General features: G+C 47.8%; 1 protein-coding gene across 4 annotated transcripts; it reads left to right on the top strand.

The window, feature by feature from the left end:
- The first annotated feature begins 718 nt into the window (after window positions 1-718).
- Prelid3a (PRELI domain containing 3A) lies at window positions 719-17,330 on the top strand. Of its 4 annotated transcripts, none has more exons than XM_078030426.1 (7): window positions 719-862; window positions 8,531-8,699; window positions 9,535-9,624; window positions 12,283-12,353; window positions 12,442-12,544; window positions 15,025-15,135; window positions 16,182-17,330. In XM_078030426.1, the coding sequence occupies exons 1-6, from the start codon at window positions 831-833 to the stop codon at window positions 15,076-15,078; spliced, it is 519 nt and encodes a 172-aa protein (XP_077886552.1). In that variant the 5' UTR covers window positions 719-830; the 3' UTR covers window positions 15,079-15,135; window positions 16,182-17,330. The 4 variants fall into 4 exon arrangements, with proteins under 4 accessions (XP_077886552.1, XP_077886553.1, XP_077886551.1 ...); XM_078030427.1 differs by having other exon boundaries at window positions 767-836; XM_078030425.1 differs by lacking the exon at window positions 719-862 and adding an exon at window positions 2,361-2,419.
- The last annotated feature ends 1,047 nt before the right edge of the window (window positions 17,331-18,377 follow it).

Below are 18,377 nucleotides of genomic sequence, written 5' to 3'. Positions count from 1 at the left end.
ATATATACATTTATTTCTGTTTTGGATGAAGGAAATTGGTAAACACAAGTGGGGACTTTAGGATGAACACTGTAACAGATGCTGTTAAGTCCTCTTCTTCCAGGACCATTCATGCAAATATACATGAGTTTGTTGAGGCAGGCCCCCTAATGGCTGTAGTTATGCTCCCCAGCTGCCTACAGGCTGTGTTGTTTTTAGTGCGTAGCCAAGGCTGAGAACCAGCTATGTTATGGTTAATCAAGGCCAGAAACACTGTGACTCAGCATTGAGTCAAGGTCATAAACATTAACTTATGAAAATGTGGCTGGCGGGGAGATGGGGGTTTGGCTAAAGACTATGGCCAGCTCCAAAGAAAAGATGACCAGTATTCCCACAGAGCACCGCATCTTCTTTCAATTGCCCAGTCCTCGGACCCTGGGTTCAGAACCTTCCCTGCCGTTTGAAAAAGGATGGGCATTCTGTCTTTGCAGTCTCCTCCCGGGTTGCCTGTAATGCGCATTGCCTTTGGATTTCAAGCTTACTCAATACCCAGCTCTCCTGGAGAGTATCTTGCTGGGTTGGCAGGTTTTGTTTTCAGCTGTAATCCCCCCCCCCCCCCATAGAAACAAGGGCTTTTGGATAGGGCTTTGGGAGAATTCGGACAACCTGCAGGAGCCTGGCCCTGGCATTTGCAGAGTGCTAGTACCGCCCGCAGCCTCGCGCATCCCTATTTTTAGCAGCAGAGACCTCGCGGTCACGTGACTGGAGCGTTTCCTAGCACCGCTGCGTTCCCGCCCCCGCCGCGCTTTGCGTGCAGCATCACTGAGTGCGGAGTAGCGGGGCCAGCGGCTATGAAGGTCTGGAGCTCCGAGCACGTGTTCGGGTGAGGCGGGGCTGCGGACCAGGAGGGTCGGCAGCGACCCCGGCTCCCGCCCTGGGCATCCGCTAAGGACAGGCGCCCTCCTCTCCCCGGCGTAGCTGGGCGGAGTCCGGCGGAGCCTGGCCTTCGGCAGCTGGGCTGGGCACTGCGCGGGGCTGCGGGCAGGGGCGGCAATCCTGGGGCGAGAGCCCGGCCACGGGCGCAGGCCTCACCCGGTGCTTGCAGGCCTGATGGCAGCGCCGTGGCTCCCCGTGCGGGAAGGCGGACGCAGCGCCCTAGCTCTCCGGTGCGGCGGGGGCGAGGTCCCAGGCAGTGATTCTGCAGAGCCAGCTCGGGCTTTGCCGAGATTGTGCAGAGCAGGCATCTTCAACAAGCAGCACCTCTTAGGAGGGGCCCAGGGGCCTCGGGCCCCTGAGGAAGCTGGGCCGGAAGAAGGCACCTGGGGACCGCAGCTCTGAGTTTACTTGTAGGCAGGGAAGCCTCTGGCAGTCTAGGAGCTACTGGAAAGTGCCTCAGGACCTGAGTGGTGGCCTTCTCCAAGTCACTGATCCGAAGGCATTTTGTAATGTCTTTTAAAGGAACAAGATTTTTAAATTCCCCGACCCCACTTAGAGAAGACTTTTGTTTTTGTGTGAGAGATTATTGCTTGAAATTGAATTGTCATTTTGTCCTTTGTACACGTAAAGTCATACTAAATATTTACCAAGTACCTTGAAAACCTCTGAAACTTTTTTTTTAAAAAAAATCTTTAGATTTGATAGGCTATATTATTTTGCACAGCTTGCTGCATTTCTCCGGCTGTTCTCCCAGGGGTGTGGGTGAGTCATTCTCTGGATGCAGAGGGAGAGGTTGAATTCGGTACATAATGGGGTGATGGGGATCAGTTGCCTTGTGGGCCTGTTAAGAAGGACCACCCTAGTGGGTCTTGAAATGTTGGCTGACCAGCGTCAGCTGTGAAAAGTCACTGTTGAAATTTTTGACAATTTTTGTAGCTGCCAGTCATTTAAATTTTTTTTTTTTCCTCGAACTGGGAATTGAAGCCAGCAATGTTCTACCACTGAGCCACACCCCCAGCACTTTTAATTTTTTATCTTGAGACAGGGTCTCACTAAGTTGCTTAGGCTGGCTGAACTTGTGGTCTTCCCGCCACATCCTGCCAAATCAGGATTGTAGGTGTGAGCTACAATGCCTGGGCCCACTTAATTTTTAAGCTTTATTAAATATAATTTACATATCATTCGACTCCTATCTGTAATATAAGTCACCTGTTTTAAATAGTACAATTTCAGTTTCTTTCTTTCTTTTGTTTGTTTGTTTGTTTGATGTTGGGGATTGAACACAAGGCCTTGTGTATGGGAGGCAAGCACTCTACCAGCTGAGCTATATCCCAGCCCTCCGTAATTTCAGTATTTACAGAAAATTTAAATTTGTTGTACAGCCATCTCCATCATCCTGCAGACCCAGTCATCTCTCCTCACTGCTCTCCCCAAAGGCAGAAGAGATGATGGCTTTGGTGGAATCCTTGCTCTGGTGTGTGTGCCGAAGTCCAGTTGACTACATGTATGTACACAGTATGTACATGGACACAGAACATACACATTCATTTTTTGGAAATAGATATCAATGACATCACTTTGGACAGATCATTTGGCATTTTTTCTTCTCAACAGTAGGTTTTTAAGATCTGTCCATATTGATATCTATGTGATCTGATATCAGTATCAATAGATACCTATATCAAAATGGATAGATATATACCTATCTAAGTACACATATAGGTGTGTGTGTGTGTGTATGTATGTATGTATGTATATAGGTGTATAAATGTATGTATGGATTGATTATAATAGCTGTATAATATTCCATTATATGAATATGCCACATTTGTCCTTTGTCTTCTTGAAGGGACATTAAATTTTCCCCTTACAAAGCTTACTGCAGTAGTCAGCCCTATGTCAAGGGCCCATTTAAGCCACTAGATCTCAGCTGTTCAACCCTAGGACCACTTTACAATTTTGGAGACCCCTAATAGTTTTGTTTATATGTCTATCGACATCAACCATATTAAAAATAATTTAAAAATATTAATTCATATAATGAACAATAACAGACTTATTGCACTAACATAAAATTTAAAAAAACTACATTTTTCAAAAACTAGCAGGAAGAGTGGCATTTTTAACACAATATTTGCAAGTCTGGATTAGCAGAAGGTAGCTTCATTCTCAACCTGCATCTGTGTTTCGTGTTGTGCGGTTTTGTTTTGGTTGGAGTGTGTGGATGAACACCAGCCTTACACAGGTATGTAGTTGGTAATTTGTGGCTTTTCCTTGCTGCTATGGCGGAACAAATGGTGACTTATTAAAAATTGTTACAAAATAAAATCTGAAACAAAACCATAGTGAGCAGAGGAAACAGCTCCATTCCATTCCAACCTCAGAACTGCCTGTGAGTGGGCCTTTCACCTGGGTGTGATTTAGTGACATTTGCCCTGGTTGTTGGAACGCAGTGTTCACCTGTGTTGCAGAATGCTGCAGTCAACGTGCTCAAGGCAAGTTTCCCAGAATCCAGTTTTCGTCAAATTCTATCTTTGACAACAAATACTACCACTGTTTGTCTTAAAAGAACAGGCTCAGTTTATTAATTTTCTAGAACAGTCTGCCAGATCCCAAGTTGGAATAAGCAGTACCCTTTTCTTTAGTTCCACTTATGTCTGTGTTAACTTCTGGGCTCATCATGTTGTAATTAATGGAATTATGTGCATAATTAGTGGAATTACGTGTGCGGTTTATCCAGATACAGGCTTGGGTGGTGATTTGGTCTCCAGGGAGCTTGGTCTGCTGCAGAAGGCCTCTGGTGCACTTCCTGTTGCCTCACACAGAACAGCACAGAGGGGTGTACATAGGGATTAAGTGGCAGTAGATTTAGTCGTTCTATCATTTCACCACAGATGTCCCTAAGAGGAGCTGGCATTGTTTCTCTGAGTGTGCAGTGTTGAGCAACTCAGTGGCTGGGCTGTGGTTTGGAGTCCTGCCTTGACCACTGGTGATAGTCTGGCACTTTCCCTCCATTGCTTTTGGAACATCAGTTTAAACGTCAGTATGGTGAAGGCCAGTAATGTCTCAGCAGTGCTGTGATAGTCATCCCCTAAAAGGGTCCTGGAGCCCAGGCTGTGGCCTGTCCTAACAGCCTTTGGGCAGTAGGGTGTAACTGACCTTTTTGTATTATTTGTGGCTACCTACTTTTTAAAAAAAAGTTTTATTATGGAAATTTCAGAAATATATAAAATTAGACTGGAGTGCTGAGTACTGATGTCATCTCCTAGATTGTCCTCTGGAAGCCTCTCAGGTTTCACCTGTGTCCCCACTCTCTGCCCCTACCCCTGGGTGATTTTTGGCAAATTCTAGAGTGATGGAATTTTTTCTTCATGTAACACCCCAGCTGTGCCTAGAGAGAGCAGCCCCAATGTGGAAACCAGGATTGTCCTTACACCTTCCCTGGATTAGCCACCCTGGCACAGATGATGCCTGGTGTCTTTCTCATCCTGGGGGGCATGTGAAGGTACAACTGCATGGGGGACCCATCCCTAGGTGGGAGGCAGCAGAGTCCTCCCTCCCTTTAGGGACAGGGTTCGCATTCCCACCATTGTCTAGTGTATAGCTGGAACTGCTCCTTCTAAAAGTAAACTTCAACAAATTCCTCATCTTCCTAAACCTGGAGGTGGGAGTGTGTTGGCATGCCTGTCACCAACCTTTCCAGATGAGTCACTTCTGTGACTGCTGTGCCCACCAGCACTCTGTGTCTATCATACTCTTTCCATCCCTTGCTCATGCTAGACTGGAGCTTTGCCAGTTGAATGGGTATCAGACTGTTGACCCAACAGGAGTGCTACTGACTTGCTGCTTAGATCTTATAAAGATGTTATGGTTATTGTACCCTTTTCTTCAGTTTTACTTATGTCTATGTTAACTTCTTGGCTCATCATGCTGTAATTAATGGAATTATGTGCATATTTTAAGCAGGTTATATTATATTTAAATCATCAACCAAAAAGATGCAAAAGTTTTATATAAAAGAACCATCTGTGATAAGTAATGCAAATTTGGGCTGGGGTTGTGGCTCAGAGGGAGAGTGCTTGCCTTGCATGCATGAGGCACTGGGTTTGATCCTCAGCACCACATAAAAATAAAGCAAAGATATTGTGTCCACTTATAACTAAAAAAATTTAAAAAAAATAAGTAATGCTAATTATCTCTTTGCATTTAGATCATTTTAGGTTTTATATTAGAAGATGTAGTCTGTTCTGCTTAAAGTAATGACTTTTATGGAACTCAAACCAGAAGTCCATGGGTTGTTTATGGAGAAGGCCTTTCTTGTGATTAGGACCTTTTCTGCTTTTCAGGCATTTAGATTCTCTTTCCTTATCTAGATCTAGGATTGAGTGTGTCTGTGCTTGGCTCTCAGGATGCTCTAGAGTGATTGAGACCAGCCAGTTCTCTGTGCCCCCAGCCCTTTATGTTAAAGCCAGTGGCTGCATTAACCTAGTGACAAGATTCTGTGGTTTGAAAACTGAGCCTATGCAGTTCCTTGTTAAAGAGAGGATTCTAGATTGGGTCCTCACAATTTATAGGCTACTGAATGCCATAGAAACAGGACAGGGATCTGGGAAACCTGGTTTTAATCAGGCCTGCTGCAGACTTTTTGACCTATACAACAAGAGTTGTATGAGAATAAAGTAAATTAATGGCCAGTTGTATTAAAAACGACATCAGATCTGAAACAAAACTTTAATATGGTCATAATTTCTGATATTGGATTTATTACTTCCATTTCTAGAACTTTATCCTAAAAAAAAGTTAGATACGTTAGAAGACTACCTCCTATACATATCTACACTCTTCACTTCTGTCCTGACTGAATAATGCAAAATTGGTAGCAGTCAAAATAAGTTACCCTAAGAGACTGGTTGAATATTCATAGGATGACCTATTATACAGCTGTTAAAAGTCATACTTTTGAAAGAAGATTTGTGATACAGGAAAATTTATCAGTTATAAAAAGTGCTCAATAGACTCTTATTGAGTATAATCCCAGTAAGTTTTTCTTTTTTTTTCTTCTTTCTTTCTTTCTTTTTTTTTTTTTTTTTGTACTGGGCTTGAATTCATGGACACTTAGCTACTGAGCCACATCGCCAGCCCTATTTTGTACTTTATTTAGAGACAGGGTCTCACTGAGTTGTTTAGCACCTCGTTGTTGCTGAGATTAGCCTTGTACTTGAGATCTTTCTATCTCAGCCTCCCCAGCTGCTAGGATTACAGGCGTGTGCCACCATGCCTTGCAAATCTTTCTTTTTTGATGCTGGGGATCATCAGTTAAATTTTTTAAAAGATGAGTGTATATGCACACATGCATTGTGTGTGCATGTGTGTGTACCTGTGTATGGGTGTGTGCATGCACCTAGGGCTTAGGCAGGGTCCAAGCTTGCTGTTCACAGTTGCCTGGGTGCATCTGGAGAGATATGGCATTGTGGAGGTACATTCTCTTTGCAGGCATCCTGTGGAGCACATCCAGGATAGGTTGGCAGACTTGACAGCAGCCCCTCAGGGTTCAGAGGGAAGGTGCATGCCCATTATAGGGTGGTGGCCCTTCTGGTTGGCTCCATCAGATGGGCCTGAAGCCTGTGAGTTCAGAAAAGCAGTGGCAGTGGTGTACCTGGTTTGGGGCTTGTCTGATGGCAGGAGACAGACCAGGGGGAAAAGTATTCACTTTTCTCAGTTGCAGGGCTCAGGGTCAGAGAGGGAAGTGGTGTCCTGCAGGGGAAGCTTTACAAAGAGCTTGAGGACACCTGGGGCCCCCACAGGCTCTGGGAATGTGGTAGGATTGTGAGCCTGTATGAGCAGGGGGGAACAGGGTGGAAGGTGACCTTTATATGGTCACTGTTCCTGTGGCCCACCATCTTCCCAGACTGGCTAACCTCCAGGAAGCCGAGGTGTTTGTGCTGATGGAAGGGGCAGATGCATATTAGAATGTTGCCATGGTTATTGTTAGAGAGGGCACCTTGTAGAAGCTTTTAAATTTCTTCACACTTCTCTTTATTTTTAAAAATTTGAACACGTTTTTACAATAAAAGTGGCTGCTTGGGGTTGGATTCGGTGGTGTTGGCCTGTGATCCCAGTGGCTAGGAAGACTGAGACAGGAGGGTTGCGAGTTCAAAGCCAGCCTCACCAAAAAAAATTGAGGTGCTAAGCAACTCAGTGAGACTTTGTCTCTAAATAAAATACAAAATAGGGATGGGGATGTGGCTCAGTGGTTGAGTAACCCTGAGTTCAATCCCCAGTACCAAAAAAAAAAAAAAAAAAAAGTGGCTGCTTGGTCATATACCATTTAGAAGCTGGAACAAAGCAGAGCTGCTCCTCAGTTCGTGGGGTCATGTCCTAATTAGACACATCATAGGTGACAATGATTGCCAGTTGAAAATACATCCAGTATGCCTACCCTACTCCATACCATGGTCTAGCTGCCTAAAATGTACTCAGAATAGTTGCCTTAGTCTACACCTGGGCAAAACCATCCAACACAAACCCATTTTATGATGAATATCAGAAAACACAAGCACTAAGTGTTTCACGTAACTTTATGGATACTGTAAGTCAAAACTAGAATGAATGGATATGCATTTGTACCTTCGTGAAATTGGAAAACTCCTAAATCCAGCTGTGGTAAGTGGGGGACTTCTGTAGTTGATTTTTGATAGCACTTGTTTGGCTGGGAGCAGTAGCCTGCTCAGGATGCATATAAGACAGGTGTGTTATTTATTATTATTATTATTATTTTTTTGTACTGGGGATCGAACTCAGGGGCACCCGACCACTGAGCCACATCCCCTGTCCTATTTTGTATTTTATTTAGAGACAAGGTCTCACTGAGTTGCTTAATGCCTCACTTTTACTGAGGCTGGCTTTGAATTTGCCATCCTCCTGCTTCAGCCTCCCAAGCAGCTGGGATTACAGGCATTTGCCACTGCACCCGGCAAGTTGTAGTATTTATTCTACAATAATATTCTTAGCTACCAGATGTCCAGGTGGTCATGTAGGACCCCAAGGCCAACTGGAAGTTAGAGTCCAGCTTGTATTCACTGTGGCAGCCAGGCAGGAAGGCACACCCTGGTGCTGGCTGCCTAGGGTTCTCTGTCCCCATGGAGCAGCACCAGGGAGGGCCACATACCATAGAGATGGGAGCATTTACTCACTGCTGGGACACCTCTTGTCAACAGTATTTTGCCTCCCTGAGTACAGAGCGAGGCCTGAGAGAGGAAACAGCCTGGGTCAGAGGAGGAAAACCCTGTAGCCCAGGGCCCACCATGTAGCAACTGGGCTAGGGATGCAGGTGTGTGGGGGCCTGGTGCCAAGGGTAGCTAACTGTGGCATGCCAGGCTGGGTGTGGGAACTGCTCTGCCCCAGAGCCCACCAGCAGCAAGGCTCACAGAATCCAGGGTTGGGCCTGGAGTAGATTCTCTGCATAGATTAGTTTGGCTAAAGCGTTGAACCCCCAGGAAGGAGCACTGCATTGCCGCCCATGCCCTGTAGATATAGCATCCTGGCTCCGGTGCCGCTCTGCTGCCCAGCGTCCCCAGGTTGCGACTTCTCTGGCTGACTGTGTTTCTCCCGCCAGCCACCCGTGGGACACGGTGATCAAGGCAGCCATGCGGAAGTACCCGAACCCGATGAACCCGTGCGTGGTGGGCGTGGACGTGCTGGAGCGCCGCGTGGATGGCCATGGGCGGCTGCACAGCCTGCGCCTGCTCAGCACCGAGTGGGGGCTGCCCAGCCTCGTGCGCGCGGTGAGCGCCCGCCCGGCCACCGCGTCTTGGGGCCACCGCGTCCTGGCTGCGGGGCCCCTGCGCCCTTCTCTGCCCCACCCTGCCTGCCCCATTGGGCGCAATAGCTTCATCTGCTTCTTCTGCTGGGCTGCCTGCCGAGATGCCGAGGTGCACACGCAGCTCAGGCTATCGGCTCTCAGTCCTGGAGGCCAGAGCCCCAAGTCAAGGTGTCCGCAGGCGGGCTTCCTCCAGGGCCTCTGCCCCTCTACCTACATGTTGACTGTTTTCTGGGAAGGACACCACTCATCCTGGAATAGCGCCCACCCATAGGACCCCATTTTTATTTAATGAGGTCTAGCAGCCAGTCCTACAATCTGAGGTCCTGTGGGTTGAGGCTTCAAAATATGGATTTAGAGGGGACACAATTCAGCAGATAACTGGAAGAGTTGCTCTGGAGGTCACTAAATGAGTAAATCTGGCCCCTTATTGCTACTGGCTCTCTCAGAGACTCTTCCATGAGGGTTTGTACACCACATTGGATCTGACATCCCTCGTGCCTGACCCTCCCACAGAATTCATCCCAGAGGCCTTCCCAGCAGAGGGGCCTTCTGGGCCACTTTGGTCCCCATATCTCACCCTACTTTTTTGTCAAAGCATTAGTTACTGACATGCACTCAAGCTCTGAACTCATTTAATTTTTTCAACATCTGTCACCTATGGGAATGGAAGTGTCCTTAAGACTAGATTTTGTCTGTTGTGTCCATTTCCCAGTCACATCATTGTCTAGTAAATAGGTGAATTAATTAGCAAACGGAATTCTAGCATGTTACTATATTAGTTTCATTTTGTTTTTTAGATTTTGGGGACCAGTAGGACTTTGACATACATCAAAGAGCATTCTGTTGTGGATCCAGTGGAAAAGAAAATGGAACTTTGTTCCAGCAATGTAAGCAATGGCCTAGGAGAGCGGTGCTTAGCCGTGTCCTGGTGATGGTGCGTAGCGCCTTCATTTAATCTTACTTCCAGCTTGGCTCTGGCCTCAGTGAGCACTGAATTTCATAGGAAGTTCAAATTTATTTGAGCTTTTAAATTTGCTTTTTATTCTAATATAATAAAGACAGGTATGGTGGCATATACCTGTAATCTCAGCTGCTTGGGAGTCCTTCAGCAACCTAGTGAGACCCTGTCTCAAAATAAAAAATAAAGCACTGGAAGTGTGGTTCAATGATAAAGTGCACTGGGCTCAATTCTCAGTTAAAAAAAAAAAATTAAAAGACAAAAACAAATATAAAAAGCACGTAGAAAAATGCACATTTCCAATTAAGGGAACCAAGTCTGTGAGCTGTTTGTTGCTCCGTGGTGTGATTATGGAAGACGACAGTGGACTGTATATTTCAGAAAAGCCAGAAGAAAGACTGTGTGCTGTAAACACAAAGGGTAACACCACTGGAGGAGACACTGTGCCAACCTGATGTAGCCCTCTCACAGTGTGTGCATGTGTTGTATATGACATGCCAGCCCATGAAGATGCACAGTATTCACGTGTCACTTAAGAGGGATAAGACAAACAAGGCCCATGTTGATAACTGTCACCACATGAACACACTGGCTGGTAGATGAGGTGACAGGACACAACTAGGGCAGCAAAGAGAGACCTGGTCTCAAACAACAAACAACAAACACTATCTCGATTCCTAGAAGCAGATGTCACTTTTAGTGGTTTTTCAATTATTTTTATTTATGTGGTACTGGGCTTGAACCCAGGGGTGCTCTACCACGAAGCTACATCCTCGTCCTTTTTAATTTTTATGAGAAAGGATCTTACTCAGTGGCCCAGGTAGCTTTGACCTTGTGATCTTCCTGCCTCTGCCTCCAGGTCACTGGGAGTACAGATGTGTGTCACCGAGCCTATTTTGTTTTGTGTTTTTACAGTGCTGGGGATTGAACCCAGGGCCTTGTGCATGCCAGGCAAGAACTCTGCCATTGTGCCACACCTTCAGCCCTACTGATCATGCTGAAAGCCATGTTCTCTCTTCACTCCTCTTTTACTACTTTTAATTAAAATTGTGTAGATGGTATTGAGCTGATGCAGTTTCAAAGAGCATGTTGGGGAAAATGCACAGGATGGGAAAATGCACAGGATAGGAAAATGGCTCATTTTACAAATATCACTTATTCTTAGTAACCACAGAAATGAGCCATTCTGGGAAAAAATCCCATCCCAGTACTCCTCTGTGGAGCTTTACTTCTCCATCATCCCCCTCTTCTGGTTTGCCTGTTTTGTCCCTTGGGAATCACTCATTGATTGGTTCCATTAACCACATCAGGAGTCTGCTGTCTGCCAGGCATCATGCTAGGGGCAGAGAATGCAAGACAGATACTCCTGCCCTCGCTGGTGTACCACCCCATGTGCAGCGTGACCAACTATGCAGGCGTGTAAACAGTAAGGGCAAAAGCCCCCGATGGGGCCATGAGGGAACCTTGTAGGGGAGCTAAGGGGAGGCTGGGGCTTGAAGACTGCAGGAGTTTCCCAGATAGACTAGCAGGTGTACCCTAGTATCAGAACACAGATGGGCCGGGCAGGCAGAGGCTGGCTAGCTGTGGAGGAATAGGGAAAGTACAGGATTTTAGTGAAATTATTACATGAGCAGAAAATAAGTGTTTATCACTGCTGAAGGGTTATCTTGCTTTTGACAACTTTTTTTTTTTTAAATGGTCTTGCTGGGCACAGTGGTACATTCATGAAATTCTAGCTTCTTCAGAGTAGGGAGGATTAAGGATTGCTAGAGGCCAGGCGATGGAGACCAACCTGGGCAAAAAAGAGAGACCTGGTCTCAAACAACAAACAAAGGTTTTGTGTTGGAACTAGCTCTTGGAGAAGAGGGTTCTATACTAGGTTGCTGAAGGACTCCCTAAGTTGCCTCTCCTGCATAAAAATTCCAGCACTTCCTGGTTCTGGGTGGGAGCCAACTGGCCACCTGTGGCTATTTGAACAAATTAATTGGAATGAATGAAATTAAATCCCATACTTCAGTCAAACTAGCCACATTCTAGGTGTTCATTCACTTCATGTGTCTGCAGCCACCACGTCAGGGAGTACTGTCAGCTCCTGTTCACAGTGCTGTGCTGGAGCACCAGTTCTCCAATAGGCCTCAGCAGAAAACCTAGCTGAATGAGGCACTTGGCTGTTTACAGGAAGTGATGTTGAGGAGACAAGGCCTCCACAGTCTTTATGTGGCTACTGGGGTCTGTCCCATGTAGTCCCAGGAGCCAGGGCCTCAAGACCTGGTTCTGGTGCAAGGGGGCAGAGAGCTTGCTATTGTTCACATGGGCACTGTCCTTTCCTGTAACTGCTGGTGCATCTGATAGCTTGGAAGTACCCTGGAGGCCAGAGCACTGGCACAGAAGAGATGCCAGCTGCCCACAGGAAGAGCTGAAATATGGTGTCCCTAGAATGTGATGTGGTTGGGCCTTTGGGGCCTATGTGTTTGCTTTGGTTCTGCTCAGTGTTAATTTTAGGGTGGAAGAATATGGGCAGATGGTTTGGGAAGAAGTCTAAGAGAAATAGAACTTGAAGCTTTTTTTTTTTTTTTTCTTTTTGAAGATCACACTCACAAATTTGGTGTCAGTGAATGAGAGGTTGGTGTACACACCTCACCCGGAGAACCCTGGAAAGTGAGCCTTCTCATCCTGGGATTTGCACGTAGAATAGCAGTGGTGGGGGAGCTCCCTTTTCCACTTCTTCACCTATTCTCTCCTGCAGGACTGTGCTCACACAGGAAGCCATCATCACCGTGAAGGGGATTAACCTTGGCAGCTATCTGGAAAGTCTCATGGCAAACACGATATCATCCAATGCTAAGAAGGTTTGTACCAGTGCGGGGTCCTGTTTGTGGTCTGAATATTAAGTGCCAGGTGAAGCAGGAGACATTTTTAGTGCTATAAGTCCTCCTAGGTGCTGGGGCTCTCCATCAGTAGCTGAGCTTATAATTCCACAGCATTTCCCACAGTTACATTCAAAACCAGTGGCATTGGAAGGCTGGACAGGGCCTGAAGGGCAAAATGTCTATGGCCAGGGGAGCCATAGGGCTACTCTCCTTAGTAGGGAAAGTAAGGGGCAGACCTGGAGTATAAACCCAGCCAGGGCAGCTACCCCTGCAGAGAGCCCAAATTCTGGAGGTTCTGCAAAAGCAAACAAGCCCACCACATGACGCTAGGAAATGGTGTGCTCTGACGCTGTCAGGCAGCATGTTCTGTACAACAGGCACCAGGTGCTGCGCTTGAATGCCACAAGCTGTGGTGCCCACTAGCAGGATTTGGGAGTGAGCTCTGTGGAGGTCTCCATCTGTGCCCAGGGGCTGGGGTAGAGGCAGAGATCAACCTGGGAGTCCAGATGTCCTTCCCCTCCATCAGATTGGTGGAATGAGCTTGGAAGTTGGGAAGGGAGAAGTTTCTCAACTTAAAGGTGGTTCTTGCCAGAGCAGGGCCTTTGCTTTCCACCTTGGCTCACTTCACGGCTCGTGTCTTCCCCTGTCCATTCCTCCCACCCTGGCTTCTCCATTTTCATTTTCTGAATCAGCTGGGCTGTCCTTCCTTTCCTTCTGTTACAGAGCTGGGGCCTTCTGAGAAACTGAGGCAGTATGAAGACCCCCTGCCCCCAAGCCCTGATTCTTGCAATCAAGTCAGAAAGATTTCAGGCATGTCACTTAGAGTGACAGAAATGAGTTTATTGAAGGAATAGGAAAAGGGAAAGGGAACATTCTCAAGGGAGAGAGTGAGTCCTCGGAGAGGAGAGGGGCAACATGCCTCTCCTGCATTCATTTTATTGAGGATCCCAGAGAAGTTTCCAATGTTCCACCCAGGTCCACCTCTTGACCTTTGAATGACAGCAGGGTAACATCAGACTTCCAAGTATTCACTGCCATGGCAACTCTAGGTCACCTTGGCCCATGCTGATTGGTTCTAACTGGATCCTTAACCATACATTCTTATAGATTTTATTGTTAGGAGGAATTATCCTTATATCCTGGAGTTTCAGGATCTGGTTATGTTATTACCAATAATAATGTCTGGGTGCCTCTGATGAACATTATTTTGGGCTTGGATTTCTTATGCAGATAATAAGTAGTTTCCTGAGGAATGTGACATAGTCTGTCCTCTTAGACCAGTGAGGATGCATGTAAATTGCTTCTTGGAAAAGAAAGCATGTGGGGGTCAGTGCAGTGCGCCCATTTTATAGAATTGTTCTCTTGACCTCATGTTTCCTCCATCCTCACCTGTCTGTCCTCTGACATTTCCATGCTTAAGTCACCAATTGGTGAAACCACATTTGGCCTGCATTTTAACTAGTTGTAAATAGAAGAGCCTGCCTACCCTATTATTATTTTTTAAAAGAAAAATTAGATTTGAGGCAGGTTCTGCTGTACCCACCTGTAGACCCAGGAACTCAGGAGGCTGAGGCAGGAGGATGTCAAGTTGGAGGCTACCTGGGCAACTTTGTAAGACCCTGTCTAAAACAATAAGAGGGGCTGGGGCTGTAGCTCAGTATAAGAGACCCTGGGTTCAGTCACCAATACCACCCCCATCAAAAAAAGAAAAGTCCAGATTTGAGAACTGTAGGCAGTTACTTTGCTCTACTCAGGGGAGGTGGGGCAAGAAACGTGTGGACTTCTCATGGAGGATATGCCCCTCAACTTCTTGTCCTCAGGTGCTTGGCTTCAGAAGTCGACTGGAACAAAATATTCCAGGAGGGTGGGGACAGGGGCTGCCCAGTGATGTAAACCCCTCTCAGAGCTTCGTGGAGAGCAAGCAGGGTGAAGGCAGAGGAGCCACATTGGCTTTCTTTTACTTCACTTCCTAAGAGGTGGAATGTGAAAGGCTTAAGGGGTCACTGCCTGTACCTAGGAGGAAAGGAATCATCTTCTCTGCTGGAACTGCCTTTTGCCACCCAGGAGGCAGATGGGCTAGTCTTTCCATATGTCTAGGAACAGCTGGTAGCCTTGTGTAGATGGGGTGGGGGTGGGGTACAGGTAGGCCTGTGGCCGGGGCCCCCCTGGCCTCTAGGCAGCAGGCTCAGGGTTGGGACTTGGGACATCAGGGTTGCATTCGCAAACCTCTGGGGGAATGAGGACTTCTGTGTTATACTAAGGGGGTGCCGAGGCTGGGAAAGCTGGAGCGAGGGTGTCAATTTACTAAGATGGTAGAGAAAACATTCCGGCTGATTTTGAGCTTGAGGGTGATGCTGGACAGGTCGCTGCTGTGTCTTCACCACAGTGTCGCCCCTCTCCTGCCGCCCGTGCAGGCCCGCAGTGGAACTCACAGTGGACCTTGTTCTGTGTTGCTGCAGGGATGGGCTGCTATTGAGTGGATAATCGAACATTCTGAAAGCGCTGTGAGCTAACAGGCGTGGACCTGCACCTCGGGATACACGGTGGTCACTGCAGTGCTCGTGATCCTGGTACAGACGTTTGGCGTTTCGTTAACCGCGTGCATGGGGCGTGTGCCAGAGGATGCTCAGGAGCCCGCTGTGCTCCCCTCTGGGCCTGTGCTTCTCAGTGTCTGCCCCCAGGTGGAACCTCCAACCCCACTGCTTTGCACTTCCTTGCTTCATGCAGGATGTGTTTTCCGGGGACACTTGAGCTACTGTCCTCTGGTGCCTGCAGGTTCCTCCTGCAATGCGCGGCTAGGGAAGAACCCTCCTTGGGTAGGTCAAGATGGGCTTAAAGGCTCTTCTGAGGCAAAGAGATTTCATTTGGGGTAAAATTTGTTCTCTTTTTTTTTTTTGGAGCTGGGGATGGATCCTAGGGTCTCACACTTCTACTTCTGAGCTCCATCCCCACCCCACACATAGTCTGTCACCTGCCAGAGCCAGTGCTCAGCCCCTGCCTGCTTCTCTTCAGTGGCAGAACCATCCGTGGAATGTCTGAAAGTGTCACAAGCATTGCTTGATTTGTGCCCATGAAATTGATACTGGGTGCCCAGCATCCTTGGCCACGTCTCACTTGGGAAAGGAGACCAGAGCCCTGCTTCCCTTTGTCCAGGGACTCCTCATGCTCCTGGTCCCTGTCAGGCTGCTCTGGGCCCAGCTCCCCACTGTCTGTCCATCTGTCTGTCCCCAGCCTGCCTGCTCTCGTTTGGCCGTCCTTCAGCCAATAAGCTGTCTGGTCCTGGTGTCTTTAAGAACTTGTTGCTGATTTTGCCTCAGTCACTGAAGCTGCAGTTTGCCAGTGACCTTGACCTTGAATCCAAGGCTGAGAGCTGCTACAGTCTTTCCTCTTCCCTGGTGGCACTGAGCTGAGCACTCTCAGGGAGGTTACCAGGCTGGTGTTGCAGCGTGTGTGTGTGTGTGTGTGTGTGTGTGTGTGTGTGTGTGTGTGTGTGTGTGTGTGTGTGTGAGAGAGAGAGAGAGAGAGAGAGAGAGAGAGAGCGCATTGATGTGAGTCATGGCTCCTCAGGTTCTGTTTCCTCCAAAGCCAGAGCTAACCTGCCTCCATCTTCAACCAGATACCTGACCCAAACACTCCAAGAAGACAGGAAGGAAGAGAAAGAAGATGGAGAAAGGCGAGCTAGACGTGGCTCCGGCCTGTCTGGAGGGGAACCTGCTGGCACGGAAGCCCTGGTGACCTTGGAGCAGCCCTCAGCGTGCAGGCTGCGATCATGGGCATGCGGAGGCTGCCGGAGTGCTAGAACCCCAGCGCCAGTCCACACCATGTCGCCACTGTGCCCTGGGCCTGTTCTGGGCCTTTGCTGCCTTTCCCTGGCACGGCCCCCAGCGCTTTTCTGCCAGTGCTGGGACCTTGCTGCGAGAGCTCCTTCTTATGTCCCCACTGAGCCCTGTCCCTCTGCAGAGCTGACATTGTCCCTGCCCTCCACCTGAATGTGCCCTCCATGTTTCACAGATACAGTCTCTGATCCAGAAGCTTCCTTCTGCCCCAGGTTCCCTCTGTACCCCTTGGCAGGGAGCTCTGCTCAGATGTCGCTTCACACTGATGGGAGCTGAGCCCTGGGGGCCACTGGACTTGCTGTGGGGTCCTGTGGCCTGGTGGGTTTGTGGTCAATTACCAAATGTCTTTTCTCTGGAGTGGTTTGGCTTCTGACGAGACTCCCCAGCTCCTGGGGAGGGGAGGAACACAGTGGCCTCCCACTTCCTATAGGCTGGGCAGCAATTCCTCCAGCCTGGCACTGCCCTCTTGGGACACCTGGGGTGTGGGACCTGCTGGGCTCTCACTGGTGGCTTTGGGCCCTGCCTGGGCTGGACTGTCCCTGCCTACATCTCCAGCCCCAGCTCTGCTCTCCCACTATAACTGATGGCCTCAGGGTGCCAACACCTCCAAGTTTTTGAAGTTTGTTTTCCTGGTTTTCTCCTCATAGTTTCATGGACATTTCAGGGATCAGGGCAAAAGGCTTTTTCTCAATGTTTTGAAATCAAAGTTTAAAACAATACTAGTTAAAAAAAAAAAGTCAAAGCAGCCCATATTTAATTGGTTAGAAGAAAAGCACAGGACTGTGTTGAACAGAGTCCTCAGCTCTCCCTCTGCAGGTGAACCCCCCACCCTGTTCTCACAGACCCTTCCAGAAACTCTCTGTGCCTGTGAAAGGTCACATGTGGGGTTTGATCTTTCCCTTCTTTCATTAAACTTAGATAGGATCGTGCTGTGTGTACTGTTTCGTGACTTGTTCCCCCTACTTTTTAAACATAACCTTGAAAGTCCTTTGGAGGATTCCCCCTGGAGGATTCGCTGCGTGCACCCAGCCCCCCATCCCTGGGGCCCCGAGGGCCACGTTCACTGGCTCTGCTGTGCCCAGTCCACTGGTGGGTGAGGGGGGGCCACCTCTGGGTCACTGTTCCCCACTCTTTCCAGTGCAGCCTCTTGTTCCCAGGATGACTCTGTCACTTCACAGGGTCATTGTCTAAGCGTGTCACCTTGGGAGTTGTGTTCTGGAGGGAAGCATGTGAGGCTGTGATTTGGAAAGCATGTGCTGAAGACAGCTTCTCTGATCTGTGCAGCGGTGAGGCTGCAGAGGTCCCGGGTGTTTTTGGAGTAAGATGGCATTTTTAGTGTGAGGGCTGTTGTAAATGTCAGTCAACTGATTCTGCCCAACTTCTGGCAGCTTGAGGGAGGTAAAAACAAGCCCCTGCATGCACTAAATTCTCAGTCTTCCATGCTTTCAGTTTTTGTTGTTGTCTTTTTCCCCAAATTTCAGTTTGGTTTACTAGAGTTTCAAGTAGGTTTACAAGTACTGCACTCATCATTCAGCTCACAGAAGGCCAACATTAAGGGAGATATTTTTCTCCAAAAGAGATAAGTTTTCAGAATCTTTAGTATGTTAAAATTACACAGGCAAAGATAAAACCTCATGTCCCATTCCATACCCCTTCCTGCTTCCTGCTGTTGTACAGCTTGCTGCAAATGGGAATTTTAGTTGTTTGGATAATGGTTTAAAAGTCATCCCTTGCTCATTAAATTACTTTTGAGTAAAACTGGATGGGACTTTTCTTTATGCTTTCTTCCTTACCCCAAACACATAGAAAACACAGTGCTCATACTACAAGATCAAATGTAATCATAAACCTTGGAGGTGAAATTCAAATACAAATTCCCTCCCTTGGGAATGTAGACACCAGACCAAGGAGATCAATCTGGAGGACCCCAGTGGGGCACTGTGTAGCAGGTTGGGCTGGGAATATGGGGCTGCCCT

The sequence above is a fragment of the Ictidomys tridecemlineatus genome, chromosome 13, assembly GCF_052094955.1.
Source record: "Ictidomys tridecemlineatus isolate mIctTri1 chromosome 13, mIctTri1.hap1, whole genome shotgun sequence".
Classification (NCBI taxonomy): Eukaryota; Metazoa; Chordata; class Mammalia; order Rodentia; family Sciuridae; genus Ictidomys; species Ictidomys tridecemlineatus.
The sequence above is the reverse complement of the archived record's forward strand: the minus strand, read 5'-3'. Positions and strand labels throughout refer to the sequence as shown.

Bases quoted from the DNA above. Each gene is read 5' to 3' on its own strand.
- Prelid3a (XM_078030425.1), top strand. From the start codon at position 2,361: ATGATGGCTTTGGTGGAATCCTTGCTCTGGTGTGTGTGCCGAAGTCCA. The intron at 9,625-12,282 runs GTAAGCAATGGC...TTCTTTTTGAAG, and splicing joins TGGAACTTTGTTCCAGCAAT to ATCACACTCACAAATTTGGT. The intron at 12,354-12,441 runs GTGAGCCTTCTC...TCTCTCCTGCAG, and splicing joins CACCCGGAGAACCCTGGAAA to GACTGTGCTCACACAGGAAG.